General features: G+C 33.5%; 1 protein-coding gene across 1 annotated transcript; it reads right to left on the bottom strand.

Moving 5' to 3' along the window:
• Positions 1-17,549: 17,549 nt before the first annotated feature.
• On the bottom strand, positions 17,550-19,169 carry LOC126694116 (zinc finger protein ZAT11-like). Its single transcript, XM_050390179.1, has 2 exons — positions 18,832-19,169; positions 17,550-18,062 (listed from the first exon to the last, which is right to left on the bottom strand). The coding sequence occupies exons 1-2, from the start codon at positions 19,088-19,090 to the stop codon at positions 17,860-17,862; spliced, it is 462 nt and encodes a 153-aa protein (XP_050246136.1). The 5' UTR covers positions 19,091-19,169; the 3' UTR covers positions 17,550-17,859.
• Positions 19,170-22,716: the final 3,547 nt, after the last annotated feature.

The raw sequence follows: 22,716 nt of genomic DNA on the forward strand, positions 1-22,716 counted from the left end.
CGACCTCTTAGTCGGGGAGGAGGGTTTTGGTAATGTCGGCCTATATCATGGCTTGCCTGGCTTTACCCTTCATTAATATCGGTGTCTTTTCGTTTGCCTGGAAAACGCTCCCGGTCATGAGACATTCCTTTAGTTTTACTCACATCGCGCTTCTGCCGTTTCAGTGTTCGAGACACGTTTTTAATAAGCTCCTTTTACGAGGCAATGTCCATCCAACGGTTATAGACGGCGTTGGGAGTTGAGTGGAAATTATCTCGTTTGTAACTTTTCTTGGAAATCTGTACAGATTCAATGCCACGAGACTTGCCTTCCATATAAGAAGCAAGTTAGGAGGTCACTTCCTTTACGTACAGACCCTTCAGTCTCTTCAAATTCCTAAACCCCCAGCTGCGCTCAAAGTTTTCATTACCAGAGCAATTTAAGCCTTAGAGAGTGATATGTTTGAGGCAAAAGTGGGGGTGAAGGGACCACACCCTCTCCAGAAGCACTGGGTCTCTCCAAGACTTAAGATAGCGCGGTCAGGGCAAGAGAGACGGAGACTCAAGATAGCTCTCCCCATTCACAAGGCGGGGGAGAAGCCTCCTTCTCCTCCTTCAGCCAAAATCCGAAACAGGTGCTAGCCGCATCAGATTTTAGATGCGGCAGCAATGGGGTTTCTACTTCTTCTTCTGCCTCTTCCACCCTTCCACCAATGGGGTCATCCTGACACACTTAGTCGCCATAAGAGCATAATTTTGAAGGATTCATCGTTCCCTTGTATCTTTTTCCTTTTTGCTTTTCTTTTTACTTTTGTAGTTAGCTTCTGGTATAGGCTTCCTTAAACCCTTTATTGTACACTGTACTATTTCTTTATATTAATAAAAGATGGCTTTATTTTATTCTAAGTATTCTTTCTTTTCTGCAATAGTTATATTGTGAATGGATGTGGTATATATATATATATATATTTTATTCTGAACGATACTTAGAGCCGAAACCCTTGTTAACAAAAAGCTATTATTTTGAATTCATTGAGATTAACAGGCATAATAATGCCGACCTGAAAAAGGTTATGCATATAAGACTAACCGGGATAACAGCTGAATGCTATGTATTGCGTATGAGGCGATCATCCGGGGATGGGTAACCCTAAATGAACTATCAAAGAGAGTCACCGAGGAGTAGGATACTTTGCATGTTCCTAACAACATTCATAACTTTAACCATTTTTGGCATCCGGTCCGAGGACCGAGGTATGATCGTACCAGGCCTAAATACTTGTTTACATTAGTTTCCCTAAAGTTGGGGATCTGAGGACAGGACGGGATTTCCATTCTGTCTGACACTTAATCCATTTTCTAATGACTAATCTCCCCATAGGCTTGAGTCCGAGGACCATGCAATACCTTGGTTCTGTCCAAAACTTAGATATTTCTTTAAGTAGTTGGTTTTCCTGTAGGTTTGAGTCCGAAGACCATGCAATACCTTGATTCTGTCCAAAACTTAGATATTTCTTTAAGTAGTTGGTTTCCCCATAGGTTTGAGTCCGAGGACCATACAATACCTTGATTCTATCCAAAACTTAGATATTTCTTTAAATAGTTGGTTTTCCCATAGGCTTGAGTCCGAGGATCATGCAATACCTTGGTTTTGTCCAAAACTTAGATATTTCTTTAAGTAGTTGGTTTCCCCATAGGTTTGAGTCCGAGAACCATGCAATACCTTGGTTTTGTCCAAAATTTAGATATTTCTTTACGTAGTTGGTTTCTCCATAGGCTTGAGTCCGAAGACCATGCAATACCTTGGTTCTGTCCAAAACTTAGATATTTCTTTAAGTAGTTGGTTTCCCCATAGGTTTGAGTTCGAGAATCATGCAATACCTTGGTTCTGTTCAAAACTTAGATATTTCTTTAAGTAGTTGGTTTTCCCATAGGTTTGAGTCCGAGGACCATGCAATACCTTGGTTTTGTCTAAAACTTAGATATTTCTTTAAGTAGTTGGTTTCCCTATAGGTTTGAGTCCGAGGACCATGCAATACCTTGGTTCTATCCAAAACTTAGATATTTCTTTAAGTAGTTGGTTTCCCCATAGGCTTGAGTCCGAGGACCATGCAATACCTTGATTCTGTCTAAAATTTAGATATTTCTTTAAATTTGGGGGGATTAGCCCCTCGGCCAAGGTGTGGGACGTTGATTTGACGTTGGAAGCCCCTAGAACCGTTCGCGCTACTGACACTTCGAAACGTAGCCCCTAGTGGGACTTTATGTTAGGGCACAACAACGGGCTGCTGGAAGTGATGGAGGGACTTTCTCTATCCACGGCCTATGCCAACGCACAAGCCTTTCCCACAGACGGCGGCAATTGTAAGGATTCAATTTATAACGACCCCAAAATAGTATTGGGTTCGCACGTTAAAGGCCCAAACAATATAATTTGTAGAGCGTAGGCTTGAAAGGCTAGGTCTTGGTCACTGGACCGAGGTTAGTCATGGTGCTCATGGCGGTTACATAGAGACGAGCTAAAGTTGTCCATGGATCTTGTCCATGAAGCTTAATGGTCCTAGATGTTTGCTCAAAAAGTCTTTCTCCTCGGCATGGCCTGGAAGGCTCTTGTTCTTGGCCTTTTTCCCAGCCCCCTCTTTTTGGATTGCTTACCTCTCTTTTTATACTCGCCTTTACCCTTCCTCCAACGTCCACGTGTAGTTTCAACTTTTTAGGGCTTATACTTGTCCCATCAGCCCATACCCAAAGTGGTTGGGGGTGGTTGTAAAAGCTGAAAAGCATTGCTTTGTTTGGCGCAGAGTCTTTAATTGCAGAAATGACAGTCTTTCCTTTGTTCTTTGTTACCAAATTGTCCAAGGGTCCTTTCTCCATCAACATGGATGTGTTCGATTTTTCCGTAAACTGTTCCTATACCGTTCTTGCCTTTTCTTTTAGGAATGCTTTGGAAGGCCAAGGATAGAATCATCCTCGGCTATGTCTCAAGGCTATTTGGACTTTCATTAGATGTCCTCGGCAATGCCTCTCCTCGGCTCGGGCCTTGGGCCCTAATGTAAAGTGGGTCAGGGTCACAAATTCCCTGGCCCCACAGTTTCAAATAAGCGTTGTCCGTTTCTATAATTTTTTTTAAAAAAAGAGTATTGTTGATTATCTATCTATTTCATCAGCTTTCTTGTTTATGTATCTAACAGAACAATTATATGACCATTTTTAATGATGAAAACTTAGATTTTTTAAAAAATCTTATACAATATCCTTCTCAAACTTGTATCTGTTTGGTTCTTTCACGAAATTTAAACTCATACCCCTCTCTCATAGGAATAGAAAAGAGTAAATATCTATTTCTATCAAATTGATGTGTTATTGATCTAAAAAAAAAAAATTATTATGTGATGAAGTGACAACGATTACAATTACCCTATGTCTCAAATTGTTGGCCTTGTATTTCATTTTGAGATATTCCCAATTTTTATCATGTTTCTAAAATTAAAATCCATTAATTTACCGAGTTTCCTATTATGCCCTTACCAAATTCAAGCATTCTGAACAATTTTTTTTTTTTTTTGAACTTTGTTTAAGGGTAATTTTGAAAATGTCTATCTTTTTAATTAAAAAACAAGATAATAAATGATATATTTTTTTTTTGTTCTTATCTTCTTCTCTTATAATTTCTAAGTTGATAAAAATCTTAATTTGATTGTAAGTTAAATTCTTCATCTAATCATTTTCTTATTATAATTTATAATTTGATTGAGTTGTTGGGGTTTCTGTTTGTAGTACACCTTAAAGAAAAATAACAACTACTTTTAATATTTAAATAAAACACTAAATTCTTTGGATTTCCTCTTCACAGGCCAATACCATGACTTTTTCTTTCTTTGGATATCCTACTCACACGCCACTTTTTTTAAGATTTATAAGTTGATTAAGCTGTTGGGGTCTCTGTTTGTAGTACACGTAAATGGGGTTTCTATTTGTAGTTCACATTAAAATAAAATAGCAACTACTTTTTGTGTTTAAATGAAAAAAACTAATTATGTTGATTTCCTCTTCACACACCGTGACTTTCTTTTTTTTTGGGATTTCCTGTTCACGCATCACTTTTTTAAGAATTAAATTTCAGCTACACACTTTCACAAATTAGAGTCATTAGACTAACATTAAATTTTTTATTCATATTAATTTCTTCAATGTGGAGTGGTATATATATCAAATAATTCATAATGAATAACTACCATATGGCTATACAAAATATATTTATAAAGTTGTATACGGCTATACACGACTCAATGCCATGAATGCTTCTAAAATTTCGTATAGACATTTTTACCTTTTAAAGTTGTTAAAATTGGAAACCTACTGTTGAGGCGCTAAAGTAGGCACATAAACATGGTTCTCTTTTTTTTTTTTTTCAAAGTCCTATTTAGTATCATTTTTTCCCAGTCCTATCATTTTTTTCCAGCCCTAGTTTGCAAAGTAGTGTAAAAAAAATTGTACTATTAGGTTGGACTCATTATTATGTAATAAAAGTGTTGCTGTGTGAATGTAAAATTGTCTTCTTATTGACAAGCTAATACATATAACTAGTAAAAAGTAGATTGCTTGAGAATTTTGCTAATACATATAACTAGTAAAAAGTAGGTTGCTTGAGAATTTTGCTAATACATATAACAAGTAAAATGTAGATTGCTTGAGAATTTTTGAGTAGGTCAGGGGGGAGGGGCTGCTTTTATATATTTTATATATATATATATATATATATATAGAGTACCATTTTGATCGTTCATAACGTTCGATTAAAAGAAATATTGTCCCTTGACAATGTAAATAGGCCTACGACAACATATATTGATTTTGACGTGAGTTCAATTTGTTTGAATTGTTTTGAAAACCATAACAATGTAAAGTATGAGATTTTTACGCTTTCATCATCTTTCCCCATTTCCTGTACACTTTCTCAGGGGTCAAACATGGCTGTCACTAAAAAGCATAATTTAAAAAAATGTACCATTGATAGAACAAAGAGGGCTGAAACTTTCTGATTTTGGAGTATACTCAATTCCCACCATTAAGATAGCCTGCAATATTATACAAAAACAGCCAAATTTTTTTTTGAAGACTTGGAACTCTTTTTAAGGACCATATTAAACTATAAATGCATTACAATATGCATGGTATACAAACACACTGACCTGCATAGAACTCAAAGATGACCACAACAGTCATTATAGGAAAACTGCATAAAATATTTTTTTCTTTATAATATCATTATAAATTTTTATTCCTTCTTTTCAACATTTAAATCAAGTAAAAAAAAAAAAAAAAAGGCAATTTATAGATTCAAGGAGCTAAAGGCATTAAAGAGAGGCCTAAATATAATATCGGTCGTCTAAAAAGAAATAAAAGCATAATCATAAAAAATATAACAAAATATGGCCCTAAATAGGGCTGATTGGAGAAGAAGGATTTATGTAGCCAACCAAAAATAAAAGCACTATACATTGTCCAAAGAGCATTTAGTGTACACTGACTTAAACATACTAGTCGAATTATGAACACATCCTACAAAACCTTTAATTAAATGAGCATTACTGCTTGTGTACTAAATTCACATGACATTTATTTCTTGTGATTTTACTTGCCCCCACACAAACACATAGAGAGAGAGAGCTAACAATGATGAATGAGGAGTAGTTTAATAAAAAAATAACCAGTAAAGAACAAAACTCAAGAATTGACACTCATCTTTCAATATTTATTAATGGAGTAACATGTATAGATCATTTTAGATTGCCTACCCACATGTCTAATAGACCAGCCAAGCCAAGGCTTCCTAAAAGCAACAACCAAATTTGGGTAATGACTTGTGTAAGGACTTAATTTGTAGCGACCTCAAAACTTGTATTGGGTTCGAACGCTAAAAACCCAAACAATAAATTTGTAGAGCGTAGATATAAAAAGAACTAGATTAACTTTAAAAGGAAAAACGATTAAATTTAACGTTTCTAGATGGATCACAACAAATACTACGATCAATTTCTCCTTTTGTCAAGTTAAGTTCTTATTTCATCAGGTTTTCTTCTAAGTGTCACTTGTTCAGAAGTTCCGATCCCTTTTTCTCAATGCATTCTTCTACGTTATATGCTACCATGCTGGTGTCATCTTTACCACACACGTGTAGGTTGGATTCGGGAAATCACTTCTTGTCCCATCCAACACTTCTTGGATCCTTTAACCAGTAGCTGTAAGGCTGCTTCATTACTGTTTAGGCATCGCCTCCACATTAATGCGATCAGAGAGTTGGTTGAGAGGCAATTAACGCGAGGGTAATAGTTGTTCAAGATATTTGTTCATCTTTTCTTTCTTACCCTTGGTCCCATGTCCCACCTTTAGTAGTAATGTAGCTCTGAAGTGTGTTTGTAACAATATGAAGTTCAGGTCGTCCTCGGACTTATATTGCCGAGGAGGATTTTGTCCTCGGACTAATACTAAACTCACCTCACGTGATATCTACTTTTCTTTTCATTTGGTTATCCTTATGACGTTATATGGCCTCCTCGGACGGTTTTACGTCCTTGGATGGGTCACAGACCTATTTAGCTCGGTTTTAATAATTGTTAAATAACCGGCCCCCACAACCTGAGAAATTTTTTGAAGAGAAAAGAAAATAAGCTTTGTGGCAATTATACATGTACATTACAATTAGTTAACTCCCTATATCCTTTTAAAAAAAGAAAGGTTGAATCACATGCCTCATTCTCAGATATAGCCCTTGAAGGAATTGGTTGATAAGGTTCATTTATTACACATTTGGTAGACTGTAATAGACACTGTAATATAATAGATATTCCTATGACATAACTATTTGGTTGTTTGGTTATGATTTTATTACAATGTATAGTTATTCTTTATGAATAGCTATTCTTCAAAATAAGGAATAATTATTCCTTATCAAAAGTATTGAATATTTATTCCTTTATCTTTGTAATAACTTTTTTAAAAATTTTCTTAAAAAGCCATTAGTTGCCACATCTTCAAAAGGAAAGAAAATAAATTTTCCTTCTTGTTAATTATTAATTAGCTCTATTTTGAACATCTAAAAATAAGTATATTTTAGGAAATTTGACTTAAAAATGATTTAATTACATATTCTTTTTATACTCTACTAAATTGTGAATGCATATTTAGGATTTTATTCCTAAATGGTCACCAAACTAATGAATAGTAATACTTATTACATTCCAACTTAATGTTTTCCTTGTAATACTTATTCCTATTCCCATGTAATAATCATTACAGTGTACCAAACGTGTCCTAAATGCCTGAAAAATGTAACAGGCAAACAAGTTTACCTTAGATGAGCTTGAAGCACCTATTCAGTCAAAGTGGAGCCCTATTTAAATCTCCCATGAATTGTACCTGTGTGTAGCCTGTGAGAAATGGACCAGACATCATCATGCAAACAATTGATTTGGCAACATCCTTAACGTTCCAATGAAAATTTCCTGTCATGTAAGAAAAATTGAATCACACATGCACAGTCTTGGATCTTACATGGATATTTGAGGCCAAAGCTTGAAGCACCTATTCAGTCAAAGTGGAGCCCTATTTAAATCTCCCATGAATTGTACCTGTGTGTAGCCTGTGAGAAATGGACCAGACATCATCATGCAAACAATTGATTTGGCAACATCCTTAACGTTCCAATGAAAATTTCCTGTCATGTAAGAAAAATTGAATCACACATGCACAGTCTTGGATCTTACATGGATATTTGAGGCCAAAGCTTGAAGCACCTATTCAGTCAAAGTGGAGCCCTATTTAAATCTCCCATGAATTGTACCTGTGTGTAGCCTGTGAGAAATGGACCAGACATCATCATGCAAACAATTGATTTGGCAACATCCTTAACGTTCCAATGAAAATTTCCTGTCATGTAAGAAAAATTGAATCACACATGCACAGTCTTGGATCTTACATGGATATTTGAGGCCAAAGCTTGACAATATTTTATCAAAAGTAGGAATTAGAGATTTTTTACAATTATCCCAATTTATAAGTTTTTATGTGTTTAACCAAGTGGGGACTAAGGGCGTGTCTGGTTTTACATTAGGGGGGTTGAACAATGCTTTAACGGGGTTAACCTCTTTTAGAGGAAATTGCCTAAAGTTTGGCAATTTCGCTAAAGAGCTTTAAGTGGGGCCTTAAAGCTGAAAAGAACTTGGAGACTAAAGTTGAATTTGGGACTTTTAGAAGGAAAAAAAGGTCTATAATTCACTGTTCTTGGTATTTAATTCTCTTTAGAGAACTAAATAGAAATCTAAAGACTACATGTAATGAAAACAACATAACCTTTTTATTAAATGTACAAGCACGCATGAAAATAGTTAAGTTCCTCAACTAAATCAAGAGAATTTCAAAATGATAAGGACACAGATTCTTTTATCTCAACAATATATTTGGCATATGTGCCTATCTACACTCCAATTTCTTCCTGTCAAGTCCAAATGCATAACTTCACATGGCTAGTAGAATATGTATTGGAAAGTAACAATATCTAAAAAAATAAAATAAAATAAAACCCTAAAAACTTAAAACATGAAAGCTTGATTAAAAGGTTACAGATTCATACCTCCTTATGGCTAGTAGAATATGCATTACGAGATAAATTAAAAACAAACCTAGGCTAGGAACATTTATAAGATGGTTATTATTTTGAAAACAATTTATGTATATATATACACACACATGTATATTAGGGATGACAATGGGGCGGGGTGGGGCCGAAGGATGGGGTCTTCGCCCCCACCCCGCATTGATTTTTCTTACCCCATCCCCTCCCCGCCCCACATGATGGGGAAAATTTCTTGCCCCATTCCCGCCCCTTAAGGCCCCACGAAGCCCTGCCTCACCCCGTAAAACTTTATTTCTTGTTAATTTTCCCTACAACTATTACCATTTTTTCAAATAAAATGACATGTTTCAATAATAAAAATATACTTGAACCCAATAAATGTTATAAATTACTAAGTAGTGTGCATTTTTTATTTTTTTTTTATACTTTGAACATAGAATTATATTGAAAAAAGGGACTGAAGCCCAAAAACTTGCAAAAAGCGAGGATACTAGCAAACAACAACCCTCCAAAAAATAAAATAAAATAAAATAAACAAATTTTGTCCAAACAAAGAAAAACTATAAGAAGTATTGGTTGTCTTTTTTTTCCTACGCATGTTTAAAAACTAGCACACTTAGGTCCTCCCATTTTGTGACTATTTCATAGAGAATGGGACAAAGTCTCAAACATTTACCATATAAGTTATAACAGTCAAATGCCCACACACACACAATGACACAAACACAAATATTTAGAGTCTCATACTCAGGCCCAGACTTGTACCGCATTTAAAAAAAAAAATTTATGTTCATGATGAAAAGTAAATTGAGAAAGATGTATGAATCATGAATGAAATCAGTAATTCAATAATATATAAATTTGTTTCTAATAAAGACAAAAGAAAATGTTAAAATTGGTACCTTATTTCTAACTTTGCTAGAGAGAAAAAAGAGGTAGAGAGTTACGTTAGGTAGAATAAAATAAGCTGATGATATTTTTGTTTAAATAGTAGGATTTTAAGGTATGAAAAAAATACAATTTAACCCTTATTAATGTGGGGCGGGGCGGGGTGGGGTGGGTCTAAAAAGTGTAAACCCATCCCCGCCCCGCCCCAGGGTGTGGGTCTAAAATCTCGCTCCATCCCCGCCCCACCATCTTTGCGGGGCGGGGAAAACCCAGACTGGACGAAGCGGGGAGGGGCAGGTCAAAGCGGGGCGGGGCAAAATTGTGATCCCTAATGTATATAAAAGCTTTTTATAATTGAAAACCTAAAAATGGAAAGATTGATCAAAAGGTTGAAGCATTCACTAATTTTCCCATAATATCTTATAGCTCAAAGATTCTAGCACAAACTAATTAGAACTGGCCACATGTATAATGCATAAATACGTGTATATATATATATATATATATATTTATATGAGATGAGTTCAAGTGACACCTAGTGTAACTTTTTTAAACCTTTAGATTTAAGTAGATCCAACAGTAAAAAAAAAGACTCTCATTATTACTTCCTCCGTCCCACTTTATTTGTCCTTTATTTCATTTTGGGATGTCCCAAAATATTGTCCTGTTTCTAAAAATAAAAGTCATTAATTTACTAATGTTCCTATTATACCCCTATTAATTTACTAGTTTAATTTTTTTGATAAATTTATTTAAGAGTAGTTTTGGAAATTTATACATTTTTAAAAGGTAGACAAAATAATAAATGATGTTCTCTTAAAAAGTTGACACTTCAAACAGGACAAACAAAGTAGGACGGAGGGAGTACATATATTCTTATTAGGATCTCATTAATTACCATCATTTATTACATTCTAAACCTATCTCTAAACCCAAAAACATTTGACGTCTGACTCTCTCTCTTTGTCTCCTCCACCATTGCTCCTCCACTATTGTTCCACCTCTATAGTTTGCCCAAAAAAAAAAAAAAACCGTGATTGAAAAAGGAAATCAAAATGAAACAAATAAATATCAAAACAAAAACTAACTATTAATGCTTTAAGGAAATCAAAATTGAAAAGGCTGTCACCTAATTACCTTTATCAGGATTTTCGTGCGTTGTAAACAAAACGAGACAATCTAAAACTGAAAAAGAAAACAAATAATAAACGAAAAGAAGGATGTATGTATTTGAGTGACAACGCATCCAGTTCCAGGTTCAATTTCATTTAATCATGGCTCAAAGTTTTTAGTTAAGACTAATTAAACTGAAAAATAATAAATCATCACATAATCTTGACGAATCAAATAAAGTATATATGACTTAGGATTCTATACAAGGTAAAGTGCTTATCAACTTCCTTCAGAGTTCAAACATAAAAATATTCATTCTTCTTCATTTTCCTCTCTATTCAATATCTAACAATTCTAACAAATTCATATATATATATATATATATATATGAAAATAACTCAGCCTTTCTAATCAGTTTGTTATGTATCATCATATATAATCTATGAGAAAAGGCATCCTATTGTGAAATTTTAAAGTACTCGTAAGTGTATGAACCGTACTGAAGTATAGTCTAACAAAAACGAAATCGAACCCACAGGGACTTGAATGAACGTAGGAAAATTAAACAAATCTTAACCAAATAAATCCTGATCTAGTTTACTAAAAATTGTTTTTTCTAAGATTAAATAAAATAAGCAAATAATTAAACTAAGCAAAGATATAATATAAAGCAGTAAAGAGATGTAAACAATCTAGAAAAAGGAATTAAGGTTTTGGAATCTGCCTTGTAAGTCATATCAGCATATATTTATGATTATTAATTTTTCCCAACTTACTACATGATAATCTAGAAGTCAATCTTGCTATCATGGAAAATATTCTCATTAAAATCCTTATTTTAAAAATCAAAAGCATGTTCTTCTTCGCTTCTTAAGTATAAAATCAAATCATCAATTGTATCCATAGCTAAACAAATCACAAGATATATCCAATTCTAAAAATCAAATCATAAATTGTATCTATTGACAAACAAATCACAAGCGATATCCAATTTTATAATCAAGAATTAATAAACCAAACATTCAATTAATTAAGATAAATCCTAAATCATGAGAAAAACATGATTGAACTCATATCTAGAATCTCATCTTAGTCAATTAATATGAAGTAAGAACAATTTAAATCATTAAAGAACAACTATTGTGAGAAAAATCAAATTACATAAATATTACTGATAATCCTTAACAAGATTTCATCTTCAACCCTGATTATAAATTTAGCTACTCATAGTAATTGAAATAAAACATAAGAATAAAATACTAAACATTAAACTAGAAAAATAATTAAAACTAAATGTCACGGAAGAGGTAGCCACAGCCCTTAGCCCTTAGCCCTCAGCCCTCAGCTCTAGCACTAGGCTCCTTGAATTTTTCCCTAAAGAGTCTTTATATAGGCCAAGGAATCCTGTTACAAGTTAAATTCCCGTTTGGAGAAAATTTCAGATTTTTAGGTTTCAATTAACCGACGATTTTGGCCCATTAAACATCAGAATTCGGACTTTTGGTAACCTACAAAGTTGTAGCCCTTTAAGTTAACTTTCTAGCCCAACTTTAATCATTGTGATTGGACATCTGAGTCGAAAGTTATGCCAAAAATACTAATTGATGTGTAGGCTGGAATCCTAATCCGAATTGGACTTGAATTTGATGCAAATTTCATTTGATTCTTTGCTCCAATTGGACTTAAATTTAATTGGTTGGCCTTTTTTAACTTCATCATGGCCCTTGTAAAAGTAAAGTCCATTAGTTTTCTTTTTTGCACAAATCCACTTATTTAATTCTATTCTCCTACAAAAGACAAATTCACACAATAAGATTTAATTAAGCACAAAATTGATTATTCAACATTATTCCAAAACCAAATATAAAATGCATGAATTAACTCAAAATAAGTATGATAATACTTTCTAATAATGATATATGTGGGTCCATTAGAAGGCTTTGTCCGCTTTGGGGAGCCAGTCCCTCACGGTTTTGTCCTCGTCCCCAAGTGTAGGAAGGGGGCAGCCAAGGACTTTGTCATCGCGTACCAACCGCATGTCCCACATTGGTTAGAGAACCCTCCCACTCATGGTTTATAAGCTTCTGGAGCGACCATGAGTGTACCACTACTACATGTAGTGTGGGGACATTAGAAGGCTTTGTCCGCTTTGGGGAGCCAGTCCCTCACGGTTTTGTTCTCGTCCCCGAGTGTAGGAAGGGGGCAGCCAAGGACTTTGTCCTCGCGTACCAACCGCATGTCCCACATCGGTTAGAGAACCCTCCCACTCATGGTTTATAAGCTTCTGGAGCGACCATGAGTGGGAGGGTTCTCTAACCGATGTGGGACATGCGGTTGGTACGCGAGGACAAAGTCCTTGGCTGCCCCCTTCCTACACTCGGGGACGAGGACAAAACCGTGAGGGACTGGCTCCCCAAAACGGACAAAGCCTTCTAATGTCCCCACATATATAGAACCCTCCCACTCATGGTTTATAAGCTTCTGGAGCGACCATGAGTGTACCACTACTACATGTAGTAGTGGTACACTCATGGTCGCTCCAGAAGCTTATAAACCATGAGTGGGAGGGTTCTCTAACCGATGTGGGACATGCGGTTGGTACGCGAGGACAAAGTCCTTGGCTGCCCCCTTCCTACACTCGGAGACGAGGACAAAACCGTGAGGGACTGGCTCCCCAAAACGGACATACCCTTCTAATGTCCCCACATATATATATATATATATATATGTATATGTAAAATTAAATTATTATCAATACACATCACGTCCTAACAGAGAGTTTTGACTTTGACTCATCTCTCTCTCTCTCTCTCTCTCTCTCTCTATATATATATATATATATTCTTTTTTTTTTTACATGCTGCTGCTTACTGTTGGGGAAAAATCTTAATCCCCTCTTTATCTATGTGTGAATTAAAATATATAACTACCAAGCAATAGCAATATTATGGAAAAAAAAAAAAAAAAAATTCAGCAAGCACCACATAAACACAACCACACAAGAATATCTAATCTTACGTGGAAAACCCTTTGATGTAGAGGGAAAAACGATGGGATAGTTTCGAAAAATATCTACTATGAAATAGAGATTACAACTATCAAGTTTATGCTAAACTTGAATCCACAATAAATTATATATACAACAAATAAATCTCAAAAAGTAAATACAATCTCACCACAAAGCCAGTAGCAAAATCTTCATCTAAATACTCTAATTCTCCATAGTTGTAGCATTCAAAAACTTCATGAAAACTCTACCAATTTATCTTCCTTATGTGTAAGTTGAGCAAAGAAAAATATCTCATTTTTCTTTTTTACTCTCTCACACTCTTATTGTGTTTCTCTCTATCTTTTCAGACTGCAACTCTTAAGTTGAAGCTCTCTCTATTCTGTGTTTCATGCTCACTCTGAAACCAGGGGCGGAGGGAAGGGGGGGCGAGGGGGGGCATGTGCCCCCTCTGAACTTTGAATTTTTTTTACTAATAATATTATAAGGACCTAAAATGCTTTATTTGCCCCCTTGACACAAAAGACAAAAAAAAAAAAAAAAAAAATTATCAATTCACCGTACCTTTGCTCAGGAGACTTCTCCTTCTACTACCATTCTAATATATAATAAAACCAATGGGTCCCACTTAGTAATGATTAAAAAAAAAAAAATCTCAACATTGAATAGGATAGGAGTCTAAACACATTACACAGTAGCTTGATAGACTTAAAAAAAAAAAAACATACAACTATAATATAAAACCATGGGTCTCACTTGGTAGTGATTAAAAAAAAAAAAAGATGTTTCATATCCATTAGTGACTTTGACAATGATCTTACTAGTTACAATAGCTATTGTTGAAAGAGCTTTTTCGACAATGAACATAATTAAAAATCGATTACGCAATTGAATAGGAGATCAGTGGATGAATGATTATTTAGTCACATATATTGAGAAAGATATATTCAAAACTATTGAGTGTGAAGAAATCATGTAGCGGTTTCAAAATATGAAAAATCGTCGAAGGCGATTGAGTAAAATAAGCTAGGTGTAAAAAAATAAATTAAAGTTTACATTTTATGTTAAATTTTGTATGACAATTACATTATCATATAGTAGTTCATTTATTTTGTTATTAATATTGATTAATTTTTTTAGATTAATTTTTTACTTTCAATCTTGTCTTTTAATTTTGTCCCTCTTGACCTAAATTCCTGGCTCCGCCACTGTATGAAACTCACACCAAAATGGCCAAATATGGCTCACTTGCTTCAGCCCTCCACTCAAGGCCGAATGACCCTTGCCTTTTGCTACTTTCTTTTCTTTCTTCCTTCAGCGCGTGTTAGACATGCCTTGCGTCAGATTTGCATTAAACCAAAAGCTGATTTTGTGGGGTTTGAGAAGACAAGCTCATGAACGAGCTTTGACAAGAATGGCAAGCAAGTGGGCTGGACCCACTAGATGCCACGGACCCACATATATATATCAATTACCAAACTTTTTTTTTTTTTTTTGATAGAACAAAGTACAATAAATAAAAAGCCATGCTCATGATCTGAACAATGAATAAAACTTGGTTCAGCCTTCATGATCAACATATTCAAGCGTAATAAATCACATTTCCAATAAAAATACCCATTCTCATGATCTGAACAATGAATAAAACTTGGTTAAGTTCAATTGCTATAGGAACTATACACTTAAAAAAAAAAAATGATCATGCTAATGGGTGCTTTTAAAGTATCGGTTAACAATCTAGTTAAATAAAGTTTTTAAGGAAAAAAAAAAAAAATAATATTTTGATAGATTTTTTCATTTTTCATAAAAATGATATCAAAATTATCTTAACTTAAACAATACTTTAAGAACACTTATTTACATTTTTCATAAAAAAATAAAAATTAATACCGTGTACTCCACTAATGAACCTCTATCATTTGTTCTCCAAAAAAAAACCCATATCATTAAACGCTGTGATAATTTCTAGCATCCATAATTACTGCCTGGTAGTCTGGTAGACAAAAAAATCAAAGAAAGAAAGAGTGCTGGGTCCTTTTGTGCACGTCTTACGAAAGACATGCATACAAGGGCCTAAGAAAAACACTTGGACCAAAATCAAGTGGCCTTGAAGACTTGTCCTAGTCGTGATGAACTAATATTCTGATATTCTCCACGGGATTGAGAGAGACAGGGCGAGAGAGATGGTTTATGAGTTTATCAACTACTACTGTCTTTGTGTAATCTATATCTTTGACTTCTTGATTCTCAAAAAAAATATATATATCTTTGACTTCGTCATTAAGCTTGGCCGATAGTGCGTGGCCTCACTCGCTTTTTTTTTTTTTGAAGGACGTGGCATCACTCGCTTGTCAGTAAAAGATCTGCCATGTTCGATATTAATGGATACTAAGAGCAACCACAGCATCAGTTTATAAATAGTGTTTTAAAATATAAAAAGTACTTAATTTTATATATTTTAATCCAAAAGTCCTCCGCATCAGTTTTTGTAAAAATGTCTAAATATGTATAATGATTTTGAAAATGAACAGTAATTGTGTTACGTGTATATATATATGGTTACTGTTCAACGTGTAAATGATTTTTTTATTCTTTTTTCTCTCTCCTCTCTTCACCTCACTCTCTTTTCCTTTCTCTCTCCTCTCACGAATACTGTTCACAGTGTTAAAAAAATGAATATTTTATTTGAATAAATATGTATAATAGACAAACTGATATAAGTTTTTTGTAAAAATAGGTGTGTAAAATAGAAAAAGTAGGTTTAGATATGTAAAATGGAAAATTTTTTGCATATGCTGATGTGGATGCTCAAATAACAAGATAAATAAACGAGTATCTACTACAGTATTTGTCATACGCAACCTAATATAAAATATAACTTTAATTCATTTTTTTTTCATTCCTAATTTACTTTACTCAATTGCAAAATCTACTTCAATACGAGCTCGTTTAGAAAATGATATAAACTTATTATTATGATTGGGTTTCCCCATAATCTCGGTCAACTATAAATATACATTTCATAGCATTAAAATATATATATATATATATATTACCAATTCATAGTTAATTTAAACATGTAAGTTGAATCTTTAAAATAATTTAGAAAAATAAAGCAAATGTAAAAATATTATGAAGTTGTTTACGGCTATACATGAACTCAATGTTATAAATGCTTCTAAAATTTACATGAACTCAATGTTACAAATGCTTCTAAAATTTCATGTGGACATTTTTACTTTTTAAAGTTGTTAAAAATTTGGAAACTTGCTGTTGGGGCACTAAAGTAGGCACATAAACATAGTGTTTCTTTTTTTTTTTTTTTTTTTCGGAGTCCTAAAAATGTACTATTAGGTTGGACTCATTATTATGTAATAAAAGTGTTCCTGTGTGAATGTAAAATTGTCTTCTTATTGACAAGCTAATACATATAACAAGTAAAAAATAGAGTGCTTGAGAATTTTTGAGAAGGTCAAGGGGGAGGGGCTACTTTTTAATATATATATATATATATATATAGTATCATTTTGATCGTTCATAACGTCTGATTAAAAGAAATATTGTCCCCTGACAATGTAAATAAGCCTACTACAATATATATTGATTTTGACGTGACTTCAATTTGTTTGAATTGTTTTGAAAACCATAACAATGTAAAGCATGAGATTTTTACACTTGTTGCATCATCTTTCCTCATTTCCTATACACTTTCTCAGGGGTCAAACATGCATGGGTGTCACTAAAAAGCATAAGTGGAAGAAAAATGTACCATTGATAGAACAAAGAGGGGCAACTTTCTGATTTTATAGTATACTCAACTCCCAGTTGCCTTATCACCGAAAAGGTAAAAACACACCCGACCATGCCATTAATAATCATGCTTCAATTTTCTTGATAATCATACCATCAAGCAAGATACTCACAAGCATTACATAACAGATCCTTACTCAATTCCCATTTGCTTTGTCACCAAAAAAATAAAAACACACACAACCGTGCCAGTAATAATCATGTTGCAATTTTCTTAATAATCACACCACTAAGATAATCGCAAGCATTACACAACAGATCCTTTTACTAGGGGTTACAATCTTTTGACGAAGCTAAACGACACACAACGTGAGAGTTTTTAATTCATATAGCCTACGCATAAGTATAAGAGAAAACCAAACCATAAAACAACCAAAAAAGGCAGTAGTACTATAGAAGACAGATCCCATAGTAATCATTGCCAATATCTATTCCTCAGGAGCAGGCCGATTCAAATCAATCGGCAAAGGAGCAGTAGTGTTTCCATTCCTTACAGCAGCAGGCTCATCGGTTGGAGGAGGATATAGGCCCCGCCATGAACGCTCGGGGTGCTGGTTCATGTGAACACCCAGAGCATTTTTAGAGACGAAACGTTTTCCACAAACCACACAGGCCTCTGGAGCATGATGACCTGGAGAAAACACATTACCATATATCAGTCTGTTTTTTTCATATCAATGTTCTATAATTAACCAACATTCTTCTTCTTCTTTAAAATATCAGTGTACACTAAATGTCATTAGGGTGCGTGTTAACTTTTTTTTTTTTGATGAGGGGTGCGTGTTAACTGAAGATAAAACGAACTGGGTTAAGAATGACAATGATTCCTTAGATATCTGACAGGATGTGGATGGAGCATGACAAATGACACATTGCTAAACACACAATTTTCTACCTTTGTTGAGATAGTATAGGTGATGTACTAATAAAAATGGTGTCAGACTCACAAGAAAACAATGATCTTATCTTAATAACAACTTTTTTTTTTTTTTTTTTGAGAATCAACGTTGCGATGCATTTAATTAGGAAATACCAGCTAAATCAGCTTGGTAACAAGACAATACAACAGGAGGAACATCTTCCATCCAAATTACACAATTTGATAAATTAACTGCTAATTGTGCCAAATTGTGTGCAACTGTGTTGCCCTCTCTCTCTTAGTGTGAGAGTAAGACAATTTTGAAAAAGCTGAAGAAAGAGACAGAGAGTCTTGAATCATTAACCCATAAGGAGCCAAAACAGGAATCTTGGAATTCAAAGCTGCCATCACCAGTAGGTATGTCGCTAACATTAATTGATGCTATTCTTAAAAATATGCTGGTACGGAACACCCATAGTAATTAGTGTTAAATTAATTGGCGAAGAAAGAAAAGCTACAGTGTCTCATGCAAGAGACTCACCGGCTGGAGGAGGATATAGGCCCCGCCATGGACGCTTAGGGTGCTGGTTCATGTGACCACCCAGAGCGTTTTTAGAGACGAAACGTTTTCCACAAACCACACAGTCCCAGGTCTCATCACCGTACCCGGCGGGGCCACCACTGGAAAAACCAGTCTCCGCATAACCAGTAGTAGTCTCAGTGAAGACAGATTCAATAGGCTTATCTTCTTCGTCCTTCTTGTGATGGAAAAGGTGGTGGTGGTGCTTCTCTTCAGCCATGGAATTGGAGATTGAGGTTGAGTTAACAAAACTAGAGTTAAAATTAAGGAGAGAAAAAAAAAAAAAAAAAGAAAGAAAAGAGAGATAGTTGATGACGAAGTTCTGGGGTAGGGAGGTTGGTATTAATAATAGGGGAATAGAGATAGTGGCCACTGGCCAAGTGCCACATGTTCATTTGCTAGGATAGGAGATCAGCAGCATCAGTGTCTGTACGTACATGCGTAAGATCGACTGAGTATGAGTCAGAGTGAGATACATACAGAAACAGCGAGCGCGTGAAGATACTCTCTCTGTGCCGTTTTCTTTCTATTTCGTATTTCCCCTTCTTTCTTTCCCTTTTTTTATTTTTTATTTTTTTTCTTCTGTTACCGACTTACCGTCACTGTATTTGACAACTAGAGGTAACGATAAGAATTCCGCCACACATAAATCAAAGCGGCTGTGACATCATTGTTTGATAATTTTAGACATGTACCAAAAGTTTTGTTGTTGATTGTTATTTTTATTTTTTATTTTTGGGTGCAGCTTGTGTCCAGTGGTCGGTGTCACTGGACAGGAAGCAATTCCCTTTCTTTTTTGGTCTTTTAAGTTTTATAATTTTTTTTTTTTACTGTCCTTCCATTCATAACTCCATTAATTATTAAAAATTAAAATTTTAAGACTAAAAAATTATTATAAATGTAAAAAAAAAATACGAATTACAATCTTTTAAGTTTGGTTGATTGTATATTTTAGTAAAAGGATCTGTTATGTAATGCTTGCGATTATCTTAGTGGTATGATTATTAAGAAAATTGCAACATGATTATTAATGGCACGGTTGGGTGTGTTTCTATTTTTTTTGGTGACAAAGCAAGTGGGAGTTGGGTATACTCCAAAGTCAGAAAGTTTCACCCCTCTCTGTTCTATCAATGGTACATTTTTTTTAAGACCATGCTTCTTAGTGACACCCATGTTTGACCCCTGAGAAAGTGTATAGGAAATGGGGAAATATGGTGAAAAGTGTAAAAATCTCATGCTTTACATTGTTATGGTTTTCAAAACAATTCAAACAAATTGAACTCACGTCAAAATCAATACATATTGTAGTAGGCCTATTTACATAGTCAAGGGACAATATTTCTTTTAATTGCAAACAATTTCTCAAAAATTCTCAAGCAGTACCACCGGGCCTTGTTGTCCAAGTGGTACCCGGTTCCTCAAGTAATCGCTAGCTCGGAGGTTCGATTCCCTGAAATAAACAATTACCAAGCAAAAGAAAAAAAAAATGTAAAGCATGAGATGTAAAGCATGAGATGTAAAGCATGTGCAAGCACTGTAGCGGAAACAATGCTTTGGTTTCGTGAGTCTTTTTTTTTTTTTTTTGGGTTTTTTTGTGCTTTTTGTTTTTTCTTTCTTTTCTTTCTTTTTTATATACAGTGCTTTTGGTTTAGTTAACTGGCACTAAAGTTGCAATCCCTAAATTTTTTATTTTTATTTTTATTTTTAAATATTTATGTAAACTAGTATATATATTGTTATACTTACGCCACAATATTTTCACAATTATTGACTAGCACTATAGCTACAGTGCCTAAAGTTTTTTTTTTTTTTTCCAATAATCGGTTTGTGTTTTTTTTCTTTTAAATATTTATGTAATCTGGTATATATACTATTATACTGACACAACAAATTTCACAATATTTTCACAATTATTAACATGCCAATTTCTTATAAGTCGAAATAAAATATGAGACTGTGACCAACCACAATTAAAAATAAATGTTTTGTGAAAATGTTACAGTACTTATTGTGCAGTGCTTTTGCTTTATCGCGAATGCCCGTATGCACGGTAGCTACAGTACTTTTGGTTTAATTAACTGGCACGGTAGCTACAGCGCCTAAAGTTTTTTTTTTTTTTCTTCCCAGTAATCGGTTTGTGTGTTTTTAAAAAAAAAAAATATTTATGTAAGCTGGTATATATATTGTTGTACTGACACAACAAATTTCACAATATTTTTACAATTATTAACGTGTCAATTTCTTACAAGTCGAAATAAAATAATAAAATATGAGACTGTGACCAACCATAACTAAAAATAAATGTTTTGAGAATATGTTACAACACTTATTGTACAGTACTTTTGGTTTATTCAATTGACATGGTATACAGTGCCTAAATTTTTTTTTTTTTTTTTTTTTTTTAGTAATTGGTTTGTGTTTGTTTGTTTGTTTTTTTTTTTTTTTTTTAAATATTTATGTAAGCTGGTATATATATTATTATATTGACACAACAAATTTCACAATTACTGACTTGTCAATTTCTTACAAGTCGAAATAAAATAATAAAAAATGAGACCATGACCAACAACAACTAAAAATAAATGTTTTGAGAAAATGTTACAACACTTATTGTTATTACAATATTTTCACAATTGTTGAGATCTCAGTTTTTTATAAATCAAATAATTTCTACAGCACCTAAAATTTTTTTTTTGGTTCCAGTTATCGATTTGTGTTTTTTTTTTCTTTTAAATATTTATGTAAGCTAGCATATCTATTAATTATATAAAAGGAGCCAAAGGCTCATGAATAGTGTTTTATTGGTTTATTCAATTAGTGAGGTGCACTTTTTTTTTTTTTCCTTCAAGTATGCCAGTTGGTTTGAGCTTTGTTTTTTGTTTTTTTGAGATCTTTATATGTTTACTTTGTACTTGTAATGCAAGTTTACATTGTAAATACACAAAAGTGGTTAATATTATACATATTTGCACAAAAAATGGTAAATATTGTACAAATTTTGTAAATGTGTACAAAATTTGACAATTTTTTTGTGCCTACAATATAAATTTATATTGTAATTAAGTACAATGTATACATAAAGATATTGTGAAAATGTTGTGACGCATGTGTCAATTCCTTATGAGTCAAAATAAATTAAAATAAAATAATAAAATATCATACCGAGATTTAGCACAACTAAAAATGTCATAACATATTGTTGTTATTACAATATATTCACAACTAATGAGGTGTAAGTTATAGGTCAAAATAAAATAATAAAATATTGAACTAGGATCCGTCATGATATTATACGAATGAGATTAACTTTTTATGACATAATTATCAAAATTCTTAAAATTAATCTCTCTTTTGATTAATGTAAATCTCTATGTATTTTAAAAATCAAATGATTTATATCTTTATTTTGTGATACAAATAAAATTTAGAATAGATCCTAATCACTACTTTTTTTTCCATGGCTGTCTTAACTAGTTTACATAAAAAGTAGCTATGCCGCTACAGTGTTTTGGCACTGTGCACTCAGTATGTTTGCATTGTGCAAGCACTGTAGCTGCAACAGTGCATTGGTTTCATGAGTCTTTTTTTTTTTTTTTTTTTTGGGCTTTTTGTTTTGTTTTTTTTTTTTTTTTTTTTGTCTTTTCCTTCTTCTTTATATAAAGTGCTTTTGGTTTAGTTAATCGATGCTGGAGCTACAATCCCTAAAGTTTTTTTTTTTTTTTTTTAAATATTTATGTAAGCTGATATATATATATATATATATATTGTTATACTGACGCAACAAATTTCACAATTATTGACTGGCAATATAGCTACAATGCCTAAAGTTTTTTTTTTTCAATAATC

Source organism: Quercus robur, chromosome 8, assembly GCF_932294415.1.
Source record: "Quercus robur chromosome 8, dhQueRobu3.1, whole genome shotgun sequence".
Lineage (NCBI taxonomy): Eukaryota > Viridiplantae > Streptophyta > Magnoliopsida > Fagales > Fagaceae > Quercus > Quercus robur.

Coding starts and splice junctions, on each gene's coding strand:
- LOC126694116 (XM_050390179.1), bottom strand. CDS start 19,090: ATGGCTGAAGAGAAGCACCACCACCACCTTTTCCATCACAAGAAGGAC. Junction 18,063..18,831: donor CCTATATCCTCCTCCAGCCG/GTGAGTCTCTTG, acceptor TGTTTTCTCCAG/GTCATCATGCTCCAGAGGCC.